We start from the raw sequence: 19715 nt of genomic DNA on the forward strand, positions 1-19715 counted from the left end.
TTTGATGGCATTGATAGCATTAAGTTAAGTGAGATAACTGGGAGTCGGGGGAAGACAAAAACTGTGATATCACTAGTATGTGGAATCTAAAAATGCTGAACTTATGAACACAGAGAAGAATGATGGTGACTAGGGGCTGATTGGCAGAATTGGGGAGACATTTGTATGTGTACAAATATACTCTTAAAAGATAATTAAGTTCTGGAGATCTAATGCACAGCATAGTGAATACAGTCAACAATACTGTATTATACACTTCAAAGTAACTAAGAGACCAGATTTTAAGATGTTCTCACCACAGAATAGAAATAATTATATGACACAAAATAATTGTTCACTAATGCTACAGGCAGTAATCATATTGCAACATATAAAGGTATCAAATCAATATATTGCATAACAAACTTATACAGTGTCATATGTAAATTATACCTCAATAAAAATAAATTTCTAAATAAAATAAATTGCAAAATGATATTAATGTAACTGGTATTTTTTTAAACTTCAATCCTACCTACTGTCATTCAGATACCTTCCAAATGTAACCTACCTCTTAGATTGTTGCTAGAGGGGAGGTAGGCAGGGGAATGGTTTAAATGGGTGATGGGTAGTAAGAAGGGCACTTTCTGGGCACCTGGGTGGCTCAGTGGGTTAATCTTCTGCCTTTGGCTCAGGTCATGATCTCAGGGTCTTGGGATTGAGCCCCACATTGGGCTCTCTGCTCAGCGGGGAGCCTGCTTCCCCCTCTCTCTCTGCCTGCCTCTATGCCTACTTGTGATCTCTCTCTCTCTGTGTCAAATAAAATAAATAAAATCTTAAAAGAAAAGAAGGGCACTTGCTGTGGTGAGCACTGGGTGTTGTATGTAAGTTATGAATCACTAAATTCTACACCTGAAACTAATAATATACTGTATGTGAAGTAATTGGAATTTAAGTAAAATCCTGAAAAAAAAAAAAAAAGAAATGCTAAGACTTTGTACTAAAATTCATGCTCAACTTTTCATTCTTATGGGACATGGCTCCCAATAATACCTTCTGCACATTCAAACCACTTCACTTTGTTAATTTGTATGACTATGGAAAATGCCCTTCTCTTTTGTGAAGTAAATCCTACAAAATGAGGTAAAGCCCCTCCTCCTGACTGAACTTTCCATGGACTCCCTGATAATCCATATGAGTTCTTATTCTTTTCAAGTCCCTTAGTCTGTGGGTCTGTTTCAATCATCTTACATTGAACTATACCAAAAATGTAGAATTTATTATTTTATATATGGGTCGGTCTCCTAGTTAGATATTCCTAGACAGGAAACTTTCCTAATTTCTCTTTTCATCCTTACCACCCACCTTGATGTATTTATCTAGCAAACTCTTAGTGGGGGCTGGCAGATTCACTGTTCCTTGATATTACATGACAAAATCTCTGTGCAATTACTGTGGTCAAGCTAAACTGTCTTTTTAGTCCCATAGACTGACCTAGTTTAGAATATGTGGTTCACCTAAGAGTAGAATCTGGCATATACCATTGGTCTAAAAGTTCTTAAGGGGCAAGTTGAAATAATCATGTTTTATTTTCCCAGGTTTTTTCTTTAAAGTAATACTTTAGTGGTGTGTGGGTGGCTCAGTGGGTTAAAGCCTCTGCCTGTGGCTCAGGTCATGATCCTGGGGTCCTGGGATTGAGCCCCGCATTGAGCTCTCTGCTTGGCACGGATCCTGCTTCCATACCCCTTCCCCGCCTGCCTCTCTGCCTACTTGTGATCTCTGTCAAATAAATAAATAAAATTTTAAATAAAATGAAATAATATTTTAATGGCATTTCCTATCAGTACCTCTAGCATATGATTTTCAACAGCAGTTGAAATGCAAGGTGCACTGATGAAGGCAATTCTTAGAAGACAGCAGTTCTGGGAACCTAACCCATCTATAGGAGCTCCCAGAAGATTAACTTCCAGTTATCATCAGCAGCTCTTATTTGTCACCTGCCTGAGCTCATCTGAACCCATCAAAAGTTAGATCTGCACAGTATTGTGGAAATATCCTCCAGTAATATCTAGCAGAGTTTGTCTCCCGATGAAACCCTCATAGTACTTTAGCAATAGACTTCCCATACTTCCTTATACATATGTAGTGAGCAATGCCACAAACAACATACTTATACCTGGACTGGCAACCCAAACATCCTTTATTTGTACTACAGTTTCCTTGGAATGGGGTAAGCACCCACACACCCTCCTGGAGATTTCAATAATTCCCCTTTTTTCAGTCCTATCCAAATGTAAACTCATGCAAGATTTGGCAAAGGTCTTAAATGCCTCTTCACTTAAAGTCTTTAATTAAATAGAATAATTCATGTGACTCATCAAAATTGAGACCAAAAGCATTCATTAACACAATGAACACTGAAAAGAAATTCAAAAATAAATAAAAATAAAAATAAAAGAATCCATTAAATTGGGATGCCTGGGTGGCTCAGTTAGTTAAGTGGCTGTCTTTGGCTCAGCTCATAATCCCAGGGTTCTGGGATCAAGCCCCACATCAGGCTCCTTGCTCACTCAGCAGGGAGCCTACTTCTCTCTCTGCCTGCCACTCCCTCTTCTTGTGCATGTGCTCTCTCTATCTTTCTGACAAATTTTTTTTAAAAAGTCTTAAAAATAATCCATTAAATCTCTGAGGATATGTATATGTAATGACATCTAGTTTTTTAATTTTTTTTATTAATTTCTTTTCAGCATAACAGAATTCATTGTTTATGCACCACACCCAGTGCTCCATGCCATTTGTGCCCTCCATAATACCTACCACCTGGTTCCCCCAACCTCCCACCCACCCACCCCTTCAAAACCCTCAGAATGTTTTTCAGAGTCCATAGTCTCTCATGGTCCACCTTTCCTTCCAATTTCCCTCAACTCCCTTCTCCTATCCATCTCCCCATGTCCTCCATGGTATTTGTTATGCTCCACAAATAAGTGAAACCATATGATAATTGATTCTCTCTGCTTGACTTATTTCACTCAGCATAATCTCTTCTAGTCCCATCCATGTTGATACAAAAGTTGGGTATTTGTCCTTTCTGATGGAGGCACAATACTCCACAGTGTATATGGACCACATCTTCCTTATCCATTCATCCATTGAAGGGCATCTTGGTTCTTTCTACAGTTTGGCGACTGTGGTCATTGCTGCTATAAATATTGGGGCATATGTGGCCTTTCTTTTCACTACTTCTGTATCTTTGGGGTAAATACCCAGTAGTGCAATTGCAAGGTCATAGGGAAGCTCTATTTTTAATTTCCTGAGGAATCTCCACACTGTTTTCCAAAGCGGCTGCACCAACTTGTATTCCCACCAACAGTGTAAGAGGGTTCCCCTTTCTCCACATCCTCTCCAACACACGATGTTTCCTGTCTTGCTAATTTTGGCCATTCTAAGTGGTGTAAGGTGGTATCTCAATGTGGTTTTAATTTGAATCTCCCTGATGGCTAGTGATGATGAACATTTTTTCATGTGTCTGATAGCCATTTGTATGTCTTCATTGGAGAAGTGTCTGTGACATCTAGTTTTTATCATTTGGTTAAAGACTGAGCAATCTAGCTAGTCAACAGTGTTGGGACACATCTTGTTCCTCTTTTTAACCAGACCTCTAGGACCAAATGTTTTGTTTTCTCCTTCAGACAACATAAACTAGCCAGAGCTGAGAATCTGCATATTCCACTATTTCCTCTCCTAACCCTTGAGGCTTCCTAGAATATATCATTTTAGAGCAATTTGACCATCTACTCCATCCACTGAATCACCCATACAACCATAACTTTCTAGGAGATAAATACTGAACACACACAAGAAAGAATGCATACCAGTTTTCCATATTTGTTCCTAGTCTCTGCAAATACTGCACATTCAGTAACTATATTATTACAACAAATTCTCACACAAATCTCCTTACACCAAATTTGAACAGATGCTTAAAATACCAGAAACAACTTGGTAGTGTGATCCCATTGGCTATGTCAATTAAGGGCAAAGTTTCAAGATTTAATGGAGGAGAAAAAGAGGTTTGTGTGCCACAATATCAGAAATTGCTATTAGTTGACATAAATTTTGTACATCATCTCCCATCAGAAATCCACATTGGACATGAGACACAATAATTAAAACATCAAAGTTATAAGTAAATAGTACTGAAGGGATGACATTCTTCATTCCGTTCTTCTTTATGATCCAAATTGCCTCCTGATTCCTTAGATTATAGCTGATGGAGACTGAGATGTGACCAAAAACTTACCAGGTGATCAGTCCTGAAAGAGCCCTTAACAAACATTAGCCACCTCAGATTGCTCTTCCCAGAGGACACAACCAGGCCAGTTGCATAGCTTTGTTTCTGTTCAAAGGCACATCCCCTCTCTTGATTTATTCCCATTGTGGTCAGAAATACAAAACAGACATTGATCACCCTCTTGTCTGGATTATGCTGCATAAAATATTTAGGAGACAATGTCTCTACACTCCTGGGGATCTCTATCAGGTATCACTCTGTCTCAGAGGTCTGAGACAGAGCAGGGCTCAATCTCTGAAGAAAAAGAAGTAGGAAGTTTCTAAACTTTAACATTTTACAAATACTTGCAGACTATTAATAAATGATGAGGCCACTCCTCATGCAAGTGAGAAAGTATGAAACTCCAAGACTTAAATGTATTGTGCTTGTGTGGAACCAAGTCAGCTCTCAGTCCATTTGGCATATTATCTGTCTGAAATTAACCTTTCTTTATCCAAAGGCAGTATGAATTTTGTTAAAGTCCATTCCTGTGCATGTTACTAGGGGTTAAGTTTTGTGAGAGGAAAAGTCTGGACAGAACCTCAGCAGGACCATCTCTTCTTTTGTAACCTCTTCAAGGCATCTTTGATTTCCTTGTTCCTCAGACTGTAAATCAAGGGATTCAGCATCGGAATAACCACAGTGTAGAATACTGATGCAAATCTGTCAAAACTAGAGGAACCACCAGAGCTGGAACTCAAATAGACAAACATACCAGAGGTATAGAAGAGGGAAACTGCTGTCAGATGAGAAGCACATGTGTTGAAAGCCTTGGACCTGCCTTTGGCTGAAGTGATCTTCATGATGGAGAGGACGATATAGCCATAGGATATCATGATAATGAGGGCATTTATAATCCCAAAGATCATTGTTAATATAGCAGTCAACAGTTGTGCAAAGAAAGTGTCAGTGCAGGACAGGGCTAACAGCTGGGGCATGTCACAGAAGAAATGATTGATGACATTAGACCCACAAAAGTGGAGCTGAAATATGGTACACAACTGGGATATAGAAGCAGAGAGTCCTGCCAAATAGGATCCCAGCACCATCCGAATACAGAGGGTGGGTGACATGATGGATGAATAGAGAAGTGGATTGCAAATGGCACTATATCGGTCATAAGCCATGGCTGTCATGAGACAAGACTCACTCAGTCCCATGGTTGAAAAGACAAAGTACTGAACAACACAACCCACAAAGGTGATGGTCTGCTGCTCTTGGAAAAAGTTGGAGAGCATCTTGGGAGCTATAGAGGTCACATAGCAGATGTCTATGAAGGACAGATTACTGAGGAAGAAGTACATGGGTGTGTGGAGGTGAGAGTCCATCCTTATTAAGATGATGAGGCACAGGTTCCAAGTCAGAGTCAAAATGTAGATCAGCAGGAATACAACAAAGAGCACTGCTAGGATTCTGGGAAAATCAGAGAATCCCAAAAGGATGAAACAGGTGATCTGTGTAATATTTCCTCTCCCAATCATTGGCTTGTACTTCTAAAATCAGAGAAAAGAGAAGAGAATGCACTGCTGACTCAGGTGAGATGACAGTATTGCAATTCCCATATGTGCTATTTTTTCCCCTTCACTGAGTGCTGGGAAAAACCAATGTCTCACTGTCCTGGTGAAAAGACCCAGATTTTCATCTCAAATTATCAAGAAGTGTGATTTTAAAAGTGCTTTCAACTAATTTTTATTTGACTAATAGAATTGAAATTAAAAAAAGAAAAAAAGTGCTTCAGATTCTCAATTATTTAATGAATTCTCATGAAAATTAAAGAGATATGTTTGAATTTGACTGAGAACTAAAATAAGTGCTGTGATTATTACAGAGATCATTCATTAAAAGTTTTTTTTAAATTTATTTTTTATTTTCAGCATAACAGTATTCATTATTTTTCCACCACACCCAGTGCTCCATGCAATCCGTGCCCTCTATAATACCCACCACCTGGTACCCCGACCTCCCACCCCCCGCCCCTTCAAAACTCTCAGATTGTTTTTAAGAGTCCATAGTCTCTCATGGTTTACTTCCCCTTCCAATTTCCCCCAACTCCATTCTCCTCTCTAACTCCCCCGTCCTCCATGCTATTTGTTATTTAAAACCTCAGATAATTCATTATATAATCACTGCTTTACAAGAACAGAAGTAGAATCACTCTAGATTAAAACCGAAATAGCTCTTCAGGCCAACATGGCCATCTAGATAATGTTTTGAAATTTCCTTTTTTATTCTTAAGAAAAGTTATTTATCCTCTTTGTAATAATTTCACAAGCTCTTATATGCATGTAGTCAGTGTATCATCTTCTAGCTGGCCTGAAAACTATATCATAACTTATGACTCTGACAATATTTTCTCTAGGCACAGTATATGTAACCAATAAAGTTATGCAACAAGTGTTCTTAGGGAATTCTTCGTTCTAAGTATATCAAAGGGAAGGTAGTATAGCTCACTACTGACCCCAACATTTCTTTCATTTTTAGGGTACTTTACTACTTTAGAAACAGCATGAGAACAAATTGAGAACATTAAATGTTCAGACTATAGAGTTTTGCCTGATATCCTCTCGCTTTATGAGCTTGTCCCAGTAGCTTAAATACACAAGACTGATTTACTCAAAATGAAGTGAGAACATTAAGAGCCCCTGGACTATGAAATTACTAGGACAGTTACAAGAAAATTCATGGAGATGCTCAGCACACAGTTCTGTACACAATAATTGTTCAATAGGTGTTGGCTATTATTATCATGGATTGCTTACAGATAACCATAAATGACAGCTGTGCCCATGGTTAGGAACATCAACAGTGCTATAGTTGTATGGGTTAATCTGAGGAACTTCCTGAGGCATTACTGACCTTGTGGACAGTGAGAATCATTACCTTTAGGCAGATGTATATTCAGACCTCATGTAGAAACAAATCAAACCACCCAGGGCCATGAAGACACAAAGCACATAAACAATTTTCTATTTAATTTGCTTGAGTTTGAGTACACTTGGTTAACTGACAACCAGCATCAGACAATGATGGACCGGATGCAGAGGAAAAGTTACTTTTAAGGATTTATATATCTTAATAGCTTTTGTTCCTGTAAATAATATGTTCCTGTAACACTTGTTTTTATCTATCGGATGTATAATGCTTAGCAAGTTATTGACCCCTTTGTGCTTCAGTCGTATCATCTATAAACAGAGCTAGGAGAACTTACCACTTCAGAGGGTTGCTGCAAAGACTGATTGACATAAAGCGCTTAAAACAGTAAGGGCTCAATAAATGTTGGCAACTATCATCCCCATTATCATTCCTCTCTGTGAAGGAAAAATAAAGTAAGCTAATACTGAAATATCAAGAAGTTCTTCACATAAATTATTTTCTAAATTAAATGGTCTCTAAGCCAACACTCAAAAATATCGTTAGTCAATGACTGTAGTTGTTCCTGTCTGGTATTACTCTGTTATCTCCCAGTCAGCTGGAGTATAAACAGCTGATGCTGCTTTTCATGGGCCACCACCACCATGCGCTCTGAGCTGATGAAGCTCCATACAGCGCATGGTCTCGTGGACGTTTCACTATTACCGATAAGCACCTTGTATACGAATAGTTGTGTTACTGAACAAATACATGGTGCTTTCACCCACTTTTGGAGACAAAACTAAAATTATCTTATTTCATTTCATTTATGCTTTTGTGAACTTGGAAGTCTTTCCTTTGACTCCTAAAGTGTGGCCAATATAACTTATCCACAATTTTATCCAAGATGAGTTGGGGTCAATGAAAATATTCTGAAAACATAAACTCTCATGCACAACATCCCCCAATACATGAACATAATCAATAAATTTGGTGAAAAGAATTCAGGTTTCTGATCAATCACTTGCAGTAAAGCTCTTCACTTTTTTTAAAATTTAATTTTATTTTTTCAGTGTTCCAAAATTCATTGTTTATGTACCACACCCACTGTTCCATGCAATACATGCCCTCCTTAATACCCACAACCAGGTTGACCCATCCCCCTCAACCACTTCCTTTTAAAACCCTCAGTTTGTTTCTCAGAATTCACAGTCGCTCATGGTTCATCTCTCTTTCCAATTTCCCCCAATTCACTTTTCCTTTCATCTTCCTAATGTCCTCCATGTTATTTCTTATGCTCCACAAGTAAGTGAAACCATATGACAATTTACTTTCTCTGATTTACTTATTTCACTGAGCATAATCTTCTCTAGTCTCATCCATGTTGATACAAAAGCTGGGTATTCATCATTTCTGATGACTGAGTACTATCCCATTGTAGATATGGACCACATCTTCTTTACCCATTCATCTATTGAAGGGCATCTCCGCTCTTTCCGCAGTTTGGCAATTGTGGACATTGCCGCTATGTACAGGGTATTGGGGGTACATATAGCCATCTTTTGATTACCTCTGTACCTTTGTATCTAGTAGTACAATCAGGGTCATAGGGTAGTTCTCATTTTAATTTTTTGAGTAATATGCACACTGTTTTCCAAAGTGGCTGCACCAACTGCATTCCCACCAACAGTATAAGAGGGTTCCCCTTTCTCCACATCCTCTCCAATATTTATTGTTTCCTGTATTGTTAATCTTGGCCATTCTAACTGGTATAAGGCAGTATCTCAATATGATTTTGATTTGAATTTCCCTGATGGCTAATGATGATAAGCATTTTTTATGTCTGCTAGCCATCTGTATGCCATCTTTGAGAAGTGTCTGTTCATGTTTTCTGCCCACTTTTTAAACACTTGAAAGCTAAAGACCATCCTGCTCAAGAATGTTTGGATCAACCAGGATATAGAAGAAGAACTTAAACAATTCATGGAAACCAATGAGAATGAGGACACATCAGTCCAAAACCAATTGGATACGGCAAAGGCAGTCCTAAGGGGGAAATACATAGCTATCCAAGCCTTCCTCAAAAAAATCGAAATATCTAAAATATAGCAATTCTCTTTACACCTTAAGGAACTGGAAAATCAATAGCAAATTAAGCCAACCCCATGCACAAGAAGAGAAATAATTAAGATTAGAGCAGAGATCAATGAGAGATAGAAACTAGAGATAAAGTATAACATGTCAACAAAACTAGAAGCTGGTTCTTTGAAAGAATTAACAAGAAAGATAAACCATTGGCCAAACTAACCCAAGAGAAAAGAGAGAGGATCCAAATTAATAAAATTATGAGTGAAAGGGGAGAGATCATGACTAACACCAAGGAAACAGAAACAATCATCAGAAAGCATTATCAACAGTTATATGCCAATAAATTAAGCAACCTAGAAGAAATGGATGCATTCCTGGAAATCTATAAATTTACAAGTCTGAAAAAGGAAGAAATTGACAATGTGAACAGACTAATATCTAGTAATGAGATTGAAGCAGTGGTCAAAAAACTCCCAAAGAGGAGCCTGGGTGGTTCATTGGGTTAAGCCTCTGCCTTCAGCTCAGGTCATGATCTCAGGGTCCTAGGATCGAGCCCCATATGAGCCCCATATCAGGTTCTCTGCTCAGCAGGGAGCCTGCTTCCCCTCACCCCTCCCCACCTGCCACTCTGCCAACTTGTGATATCTGTCAGATAAATAAATAAAATCTTTAAAAAAAACCCAAACTCCCAAAAAACCAGAGTCCAGAACTTGACAGATTCACTGGGGAATTCTACCAAACATTCAATGAAGAAATAATACCCATTCTCCTGAATCTGTTTCCAAAAATAGAAACAGAAGGAAACCATCCAGACTCTATGAAGCCAGGACTACCTTGATCCCCAAACCAGAAAAAGACCTCATCAAAAAGGAGAGTTTCAGACCAATATCCCTGATGAATATGGATGCCAAGATTCTCAACAAGATCCTAGTTAATGAGATCCAACAGTACATTAAAAAGATTAGCTCTTCACTTTCTCATCACATTCCGGTGACAGAGGCAGCCAGAGGTAAAGGCATTTCATGTGACTCAGCATTCCCCCAAAGGTAAGGAATTATGGATTGTTCTACTCATTCATGACAAAATGTATCTTCTTAAACTTTGGTAAGTTATAGGAAATGGGAGAAATTCACTTTTTGGTTAAGTTTTTGCATGTGTCCACCATTTCCCAAGACAAGTTAAAAAAACAGTGACTGGTGTAAATATTAATTGGAGGGGAATGGAACCAGTGTTCATGTTCTAGAGGCAGAAAGGTACCCCTCCCCAATATCATAGAATCTAGAAAGACCTCAAGGCATCTGGTTGTGAAAATGAATTATAATTTTAGACAAGACTCTTGAAAGCAGCTAGGAGGAAGAGATTCCTTACATGCAGAGGAAGGCCCATCAGAATAATGTCAGATCTGTCCGCAGAAACCTGGCAAGCTAGAAAGGGCTGGCAGGATGTATTCAGGGTACTGAATGAAAAGAACATGCAGCCAAGAATACTTTATGCAAGACTGACATTCACAATGGATGGAGAGATAAAGAGCTTCCAAGACCAGCAAGGTTTAAAAGAGTCTGACCACCAAGCTGGCACTGCAAGAAATATTAAGGGGGGTTCTATGAAATATGAAAAAAAAAACCAAAAATATAATTGAACAGAAATATATGGAGACAATCTATAGAAAGAAGTACTTGACAGATAACACGATGTCAATAAAAACGTATCTATCAATAATCACTCTCAATGTGAATGGCCTAAATGTGCCCATAAAATGGCACAGGGTTGCAGATTGGATAAAACAACATGACCCACCATATGTTGTCTACAAGAGGCCCATTTTGAACCTAAGGATACATCCAGACTGAAATTGAAGGAATGGAAAAGCATCTTTCATGCCAACGGCCTCAAAAGAAGGCTGGGGTAATGATTCTTATACCAGTGTTCATGTTCTAGAGGCAGAAAGGTACCCCTCCCCAATATCATAGAATCTAGAAAGACCTCAAGGCATCTAGATTTTAAACTAAAGACTGTAGTTGGAGATACAGAAGGACACTATATCATTCTTAAAGGATCTATCCACCAAGATCTAATAGTTGTAAATATTTATGCCACGAATATGGAGGCAGCCAACTACATAAGAAAACTGTTAATCAAGATAAAGAGTCATATTGATATGAATACATTAATAGCAGGGGACCTTAACATGCCATTCTGAGCAATAGACAGACCATCCAAACAGAAAATCAATAAAGAAACAAGAGCATTGGGGCACCTGGGTAGCTCAGCGGGTTAAGCCTCTGCCTTCTCTGCTCAGCAGGAGCCTGCTTCCCCCTCTCTCTCTGCCTGCCTCTATGCCTACTTGTGATCTCTCTGTCTCTGACAAATAAATAAATAAAATCCTTAAAAATAAAAAAAAAAGAAACAAGCATTGAATGACACATTGGACCAGATGGACTTCATAATTATATACAGAACATTCCACCCTAAAACAACAGAATACTCATTCTTCTCAAGTGTACATGGAACTTTCTCCAAAAGATTTCACATGCTGGGCCACAAATCAGGGCTCAACCAATACCAAAAGATTGTAATTATTCCCAGCATATTCTCAGACCACAATGCTTTGAAACTGGAGATCAACCACAAGAAAAAGTTTGGAAGGAATTCAAACACCTGGAAGCTAAAGACCACGTTGCTTAAGAATGCTTGGATCAACGAAGAAATCAAAGAAAAACTTAAACAATTCATGGAAACCAATGAGAATGAACACACTTTGGTCCAAAACCTATGGGATACAGCAAAGGCAGTCTTAAGGGGCAAATACATAGCCATACAAGCCTCCCTCAAAAAAAAAAAAAAAAGTGAAAAATCCAGAATATACCAGCTGTCTCTACACCTTAAAGAACTGGAGAATCAGCAACAAATTAAGCCAAGTCCACACACAAGAAGGGAAATAATCAAGGTTAGAGCAGGGATCAATGAGATAGAAACTAGAGATACAATAGAATGTATCAGTGAAACTAGAAGCTGGTTTTTTGAAAGAATCAATAAGATGGATAAACCATTGGCCACACTAATCCAAAAAGAAAAGAGAGAATGCCCAAATTAATAAAATTATGAATGAAAAGGGAGAGATCACAACACGAAGGAAATAGAAACAATCATCAGAAATTATTATAAACAGTTATATGCCAATAAGTTAAGCAACCTAGAAGAAGGGAATGCATTCCTGGAAAACTATAAACTTCCAAAACTGAATCAGGAGGAAATTGACAACCTGATTAGACCAATATCTAGAAATGAGATTAAAGCGGTGAACAAAAACCTCCCAAATAACAAGAGCCCAGGACCTGAAGGATTCCCTGGGGGCATACCACCAAACTTTCAAAGAAGAAATAATCTCTATTCTACTGAAGCTGTTTCAGAAAATTGAAGCAGAAGGCAAGCTTCCAGACTCTTTTAATAAAGCCAGCATTACCCTGATCCCAAAACCAGGTAAAGACCCCACCAATAAGGAGAATTTCAGACCAATATCACTGGTGAATATGGATGCTAAGATTCTCAGCAAGATCCTAGCTAATAGGAACCAATAGCACATTAAAAAGATTATCCACCATGACCAGGTGGGATTTATCCCTGGGTTGCAAGGGTGGTTCAATATTCACAAATCAATCAATGTAATAGAACAAATCAATAAGAGAAGAGCTAAGAACCACATGGTCATCTCAATTGATGCAGAAAAAGTATTGGCAAGATACAGCATCCTTTCCTGATTAAAACGCTTCAGAGTATAGGGATAGAGGGAACATTCCTCAACTTCATCAAATCTATCTATGAAAAACCAACAGTGAATATCCTCCCCATTGGAAAAGAGCTGACAGCCTTCCCTTTGAGATCAGGAACACAAGGATGCCCAATCTCACCACTCTTGTTAAACATAGTATTAGAGTTCTAGCAACAGCAATCAGACTATATAGAGAAATAAAAGGTATTCAAATTGGCAGTGAAGAAGTCAAACTCTCTGTCTTCACAGATGACATGACACTTTATATGGAAATCCCAAAAGATTCCCCCCACCCAAACTACTAGAACTCATACAGCAATTCAGTAATGTGGCAGGATACAAAAATCAGTGTACAGAAATCAGTTGCTTTCTTATACACTAACAGTGAAAATACAAAAAGGGAAATTAGAGAATTGATTCCATTTACTATAGCACCACCAATCATAAGGTACCTGGGAATAAACCTAACCAAAGAGGAAACATATCTGTACTTGAGGAACTACAGAACACTCATGAAAGAAACAGAAGACACAAAAAATGGATGACCATTCCATGCTCATGGATTGGAATAATAATCATTGTTAAAATATCTATACTGCCTGGAGCAATCTATACTTTCAATGCCATTCCAATCAAAATTCCCTCAGCATTTTTCAAAGGTATTTATTTATTTATTTATTTATTTAACAGAGAGATCACAAGTAGGCAGAGAGGCAGGTAGAGTGAGGGAGAGGGAAAAGCAGGCTCACTCTGGAGGAGAGAGCCCGATGCAGGGCTCCATCCTAAGACCCTGAGATCATGAGCTGAGCCAAAGGTTGAGGTTTAACCCACTGAGCCACCCAGATGCCCTTCCACAAGCATTTTTCAAAGAGCTGGAGCAACAATCCTAAAATTTGTATGGAACCAGAAGAGACCCTGAATTGCTAAGGAAATGTTGAAAAACAAAAACAAAACTGGGGACATCACGTTGCCTGGTTTCAAGCTTTACTACAAAGCTGTGATCACCAAGACAGCATGGTACTGGCATAAAAACAGATGCATAGACCAGTGGAACAGAGTAGAGAGACCAGATATGGACCTTAAACTCTATGCTCAAATAATCTTTAACAAGGCAGGAACAAATATACAGTGGGAAAAAAACAGTCTCTTCCATATATGGTGCTGGGAAAATTGGACAGCTATGTGTAGAAGAATGAAACTCGACCATTTTCTTACACCATACACAAAGACAAACTCGAAATGGATAAAAGACTTCAACGTGAGGCAGGAATCTATCAGAATCCTAGAGAAGATCATAGACAGTAACCTCTTTGACATTGGCCACAGCAACTTCGTTCAAGATATGTCTCCAAAGGAAAAGGAAACAAAGGCGAAAATGAATTTTTTGGGCCTCGTCAAGATCAAAAGCTTCTGCACAGCAAAGGAAATGGTCAAAAAAACAAAGAGGCAACCCATGGAATGGGAGAAGATATTCACAAATGACAATATAGACAAAGGACTGATATCCAGGATCTATAAAGAACTCCTCAAACTAGGGTGCCTGGGTGGCTCAGTGGGTTAAGCCACTGCCTTCGGCTCAGGTCATGATCTCAGGGTCCTGGGATCGAGTCCCGCATCGGGCTTTCTGCTCAGCAGGGAGCCTGCTTCCTCCTCTCTCTCTCTGCCTGCCTCTCTACCTACTTGTGATCTCTCTCTGTCAAATAAATAAATAAAATCTTTAAAAAAAAAAAAGAACTCCTCAAACTAAACACACATGAAACAGGTAATCATGTCAAAAAATGGGCAGAAGACATGAACAGACTTCTCCAATGAAAACATACAAATGGTTATCAGAGACATTAAAAAATGTTCATCATCCCTGACCATCAGGGAGATTCATATCAAACCACATTGAGATACCATCTTACACCATGTAGAATGGCCAAAATTAACAAGACAGTAAACAACGTGTGTTGGAGAGGATGTGGAGAAAAGCAAACTGTCTTACACTCTCGGTGGGAATGCAAGTTGGTGCAGCCACTTTGGAAAACGATGTGGATATTCCTTAAGAAATTAAAAATAGAGCTTCCTTATGACCCTGCAATTGCACTTATGGGTATTTACCCCAAAGATACAGGTGTAGTGAAAAGAAGGACCATCTGTACACTAATGTTTCTATCTGTACCCTAATGTTTATAGCAGCAATGGCCACAGTCATCAAACTGTGGAAAGAACCAAGTCACCCTTCAATGGATGAATGGATAAGAAAGATGTGGTCCATATACACTATGGGGTATTACACATCCATCAGAAAAGATGAATACCCAACTTTTGTATCCACATGGACAGGACTGGAAGAGATTATGCTAAGTGAAATAAGTCAATTTTCATATGGTTTCACTTACTTCTGGAGCATAAAGAATAACATGGAGGACATGTGGAGCTGGAGAGGAGAAGGGAATTGGGGAAAATTGGAGTGGGAGACGACCCATGAAAGACTGTGAACTCTGAGAAACAAACTGAGGGTTTGGGAGGGAATGGGCATGAGAGGTTGGGTGAGTTTGGTGTTGGGGATTATGGAGGGCATGTATTGCATGGAGCACTGGGTGTGGTGCATAAACAATGAATTCTGGAACACTGAAAAGAAATTTAAAAAAAATAAAGGCTACTTGAGGGAGAAAGGAATATTAATTGAAAATTTTATTATGTGCATTTAGCTAAACAAAATCTTTCCATTTCTCAATACTGAGCATGTGGCCAGTTTGTAAGGTTGTGCAGAATACAAAATCAAGTAAAGAAAACCAAGATGTTGCAATGAAGTAGAACAATATAAGTAACAGAAAAGATTTAAAGAGACAGGCCAACAATGCCTGGAAGTGAGGCATCTCTGATATCTGTGTTACTCACACCAGTGCCTCCAGACTGGCAGGGCTCCAAAAATGACCACAGAGAGCTATTGGAAGTATTTCAAAAGGCAAGTGGAAAGAACCAAGATGCCCTTCAATGGACGAATGGATAAGGAAGATGTGGTCCATATACACTATGGAGTATTATGCCTCCATCAGAAAGGATGAATATCCAACTTTTGTAGCAACATGGACAGGACTGGAAGAGATTATGCTGAGTGAAATAAGTCAAGCAGAGAGAGTCAGTTATCATATGGTTTCACTTATTTGTGGAACATAACAAATAGCATGGAGGGCATGGGGAATTAGAGAGGAGAAGGGAGTTGGGGAAAATTGGAAGGGGAGGTGAACCATGAGAGACTATGGACTCTGAAAAACAATCTGAGGGTTTTGAAGGGGTGGGGGGTGGGAAGTCGGGGTACCAGGTGGTGGGTATTATAGAGGGCACGGATTGCATGGAGCACTGGGTGTGGTGCAAAAAATAATGAATACTGTTATGCTGAAAATAAAAAATAAATTTAAAAAAAGGCAAGTGGAATTGTACATGAGTACTTTATTATATCATTAATTGGTGAAGCTGCTTGCCTCAGAAATTATCAAAAACGCTGTATGTTGACATGGAAATCAAATTAATTAATATTATTATAAAACCAAATTCCTTAAACAAAAGAAAATTCAAAAATTTCTTTTGATGAAAAAAGTTGGAAAATCTAGATAAGAATATGGGATCTTAAGAAATTCCTCTGAATGTTAGTAAATTGTTATTTTTAATTCAGTGCTCAATTATTAACTTTTAAAACTGTTAGCTTTAAAAAAAATTTTAAGCTTTAATTTTTTTTAAACCTTATGCACGTATTTATTTATTTGACAGAGAGTGAGACAGAGAAAGAGGGAACACAAGCAGGGGAAGTGGGAGAAGCAGAAGCAGGCTTCCCATTGAGCAGGGAGCCTTGGGATTATGACCTGATCTGAAGGCAGATGCTTAATGATTGAGCCACCCAGGTAACCTAAAATTTTTTAGCTTTTATAAACTTTATCTCATTAGATTCTAAATAATCCCAATATCCCCCATTGAACACGTGAAAAAGGAAAAAAAAAAAAAAACAAACCAGAAGGTGACAGAGCTCAATATCACACCCTGAAAAAATTGTAGACCTGGAACTCAACATTCATCCTTCACCTCAGAATAATCCCTGAAATTTTAGATTAGAGATTAGCCTAAATCTTCTTTCCAACGAAGTCAGAGAAGTTGGGAAGGAGAAAGCAAACCCAGGAAGGGTTCACAGTAGAGGAATGGGGGTGAGGAAGAGGAGAAGAATGGGAGACACTGAGGAACATAAAACTTGCTCCACTACAGCTCCTACTAGAAGAATCACATGGCTATTAAGATAGCACAGAATCCACTGTTCTCACCAAATCTTGCCCTCTCACCTTGATTCAGAATCCACAAGAAGACAGAGCTCTTGCCAAAGGCTGAAATTGTTTATTTCTTTTCCAAGGGAATATTCCAAGCAAGATTCTATTGCTTTCCAAGATGGGGCCCTTTGGCCAAGAATTAGGCTTTCCACTCAGAGCAAGAGAGATGCCAACAACTGGAGATCCTCTTAAATTAGTTATTGTTAAGGGCAGAGATAATAGGATAAAAGACAATTAGAGGGAGAAAACCCTCTAGGTACTTGTTCTCTGGAGTCACAGTTGTCATGGAGATTCTGTCCCTGCTAATTTCATGCCCCATTTTGCCATGTCCCTTGTTGGATCCAGTCCCCACTTCCCCAATAGTCCAATCATGTCCATATGACTATTGCTTTTCTGTTAGACACTAAAGAGTAAGTAGAGCTGGGAAGAAGCTAGGAATCATTCAGTCTTATACCGTCTATTACCAGATGAGGAACCTAAAGCCAGAAGAGCTAAAAGATTTGCTCGAGATGACACTGGTAAAATACTAACTGGTGAAATACCTTAATTAAAATAAGTTAGAAATGTGAGCATTTCCCTGTTATCAAAGCACTTTCATTTTAAATATATATATTCTTACATTTGCTCACCTCTCTGACTGGATCCGATCATTGCTACAGCCTGTGAGGCAGACATGGCATTTCCTATGGGTAAGCAAGGAAATCGAGGCAATCAGGAAAACAGTAAAACTAATTCATGACTTATCATGGCACAACCTGGGACATTGATATCAACCAATCTGGGTAAAATTCTGACCCTTCACTTGATGACTGTGTGACCATGAGCAAATTAACCCATAACAGCCTCAGGATTATCACATCAGGATTATCATAAAATGGGGCTTATAGTAGTAGCAACTTCATAGAGGAGTTCGTCATAAAGAGAATGAAATTGGATAATGCTTATAAAGAACTTAGAGGTGGTGTAGTGCAAGCATGTCTTCTATTATTATTCAGTGTAATTTCTATGCTCTGATTTGGAGTTCTTTCCAACATATGCTGCATTACTAATACGTCCTTCAAAAATATCTCCTTATCATCATTCCCACAAACATTTTTGCTTGTTTGTTTCTAGGGGGTTTTTGTTTGTTTGTTTCTAGTTTTTTGAAAATGAAAGTCGTCTACCCTGCCAGTTACTAGAAATACAGAGATGTTTTAGAGAAGTTCCATTTTGGTTTGAGCTACTTCAACTATTCTCATTTCTAGGGAGAAACGGGTGGGTGAGCAATGAATTAATTATTTAACACTTGCTGATAATTTAGTAGTTATATATTTCCCCTGATAAGAACTGTAATAACTTAATCCTTAAACTGAGCATGTACTTAAGATAGTTTTAAATGTCTAACACCAAAAGTAGAGAATTAGGCCACCATGGCCACCCAATAGAGAACATGTTTCTGGTCAGAAAGAATCATGTATGTTCCACAAATAACACTTTGTGAGATTCAAATAAATTGTTACTACAGTGGGAAGAATGTGGCATACCTCTTTGTGCCCAAAGGTTCTATCTGTAATATCTGAAATATAATTTCTCATCTACCATCTTCATATGGCCATCTTCATACGGTAACAGAAAAAATTAAATCTAAGTGATGTAACTATGTAAAGTATAAAGTACTGTATCTATATACACAAGATAAACAGGGAAGAATAATAATACAAAAACAAACTCATAGATACAGAGAACAACTGACGGTTACCAGAGACGTTGCAGAGTGGATAAAATGGTGAAGGGGGTCATTTATATGGTGATGACTGGTAATTAGACTCTTGGTGGTGATCACTTTGTAGATGTTATATAGATTATATAGATTATTTAGATTATATATTATATAGATTATTATATAGATGTTGCTTATAATGTACACCTGAAACTTACATAATGTCATCAGTTTCTTGGCATAGGCAGGCCTGGATCTTGCTGCTTGCTATCTTCCCCAAGAATGTGTAGTCCTCACATAGTTAGCCTCACAAGAATGATGGTTATCATGGTGTGTTTAAGGTATAGGAACTGAGTCTTTGATTTGAGTTTCCTAGTGATTCCAGGACCTTAAGATGATTAGGAGCAGAAGAGCCATTATATTTGGGAGTTCCATGAAGACACAATAGGACAACTAAGAGAATTTCAAGAAAAATTTAAAAAGAGATTTTTTTTTCCATTCAAGAGTTTGTGGATAATTTCATACATTGTATGTTACTATATTTTAAAGATTTTATTTATTTGTTAGGGAGATGGAGAGAGAGCACAAGAAGGCAGAGTAGCAGACAGAGGGAGAGGAAGAAGCAGGCTCTCCCCTGACCAGGGAGCCTGATGCAGGGCTCAACCCTAGAACCCTTGATCATGACTTGAGCCAAAGGCA

At 38.4% G+C, this 19715-nt stretch overlaps 2 protein-coding genes across 2 annotated transcripts in view; one reads left to right on the top strand and one right to left on the bottom strand.

Moving 5' to 3' along the window:
- Positions 1 to 19715, top strand: part of FAM111A (FAM111 trypsin like peptidase A) — a 212724-nt gene that overhangs the window by 153112 nt on the left and 39897 nt on the right. The gene's annotated exons all lie outside the window — the stretch shown is intronic.
- LOC309872878 (olfactory receptor 5AN1) lies at positions 4852 to 5790 on the bottom strand (the record flags this gene model as incomplete). Its single annotated transcript, XM_082747843.1, has 1 exon — positions 4852 to 5790. One exon carries the CDS (start codon positions 5788 to 5790, stop codon positions 4852 to 4854), a length of 939 nt encoding a protein of 312 aa, XP_082603969.1.

Source organism: Mustela nivalis, assembly GCF_964662115.1.
Source record: "Mustela nivalis genome assembly, chromosome: 9".
NCBI classification, from domain to species: domain Eukaryota; kingdom Metazoa; phylum Chordata; class Mammalia; order Carnivora; family Mustelidae; genus Mustela; species Mustela nivalis.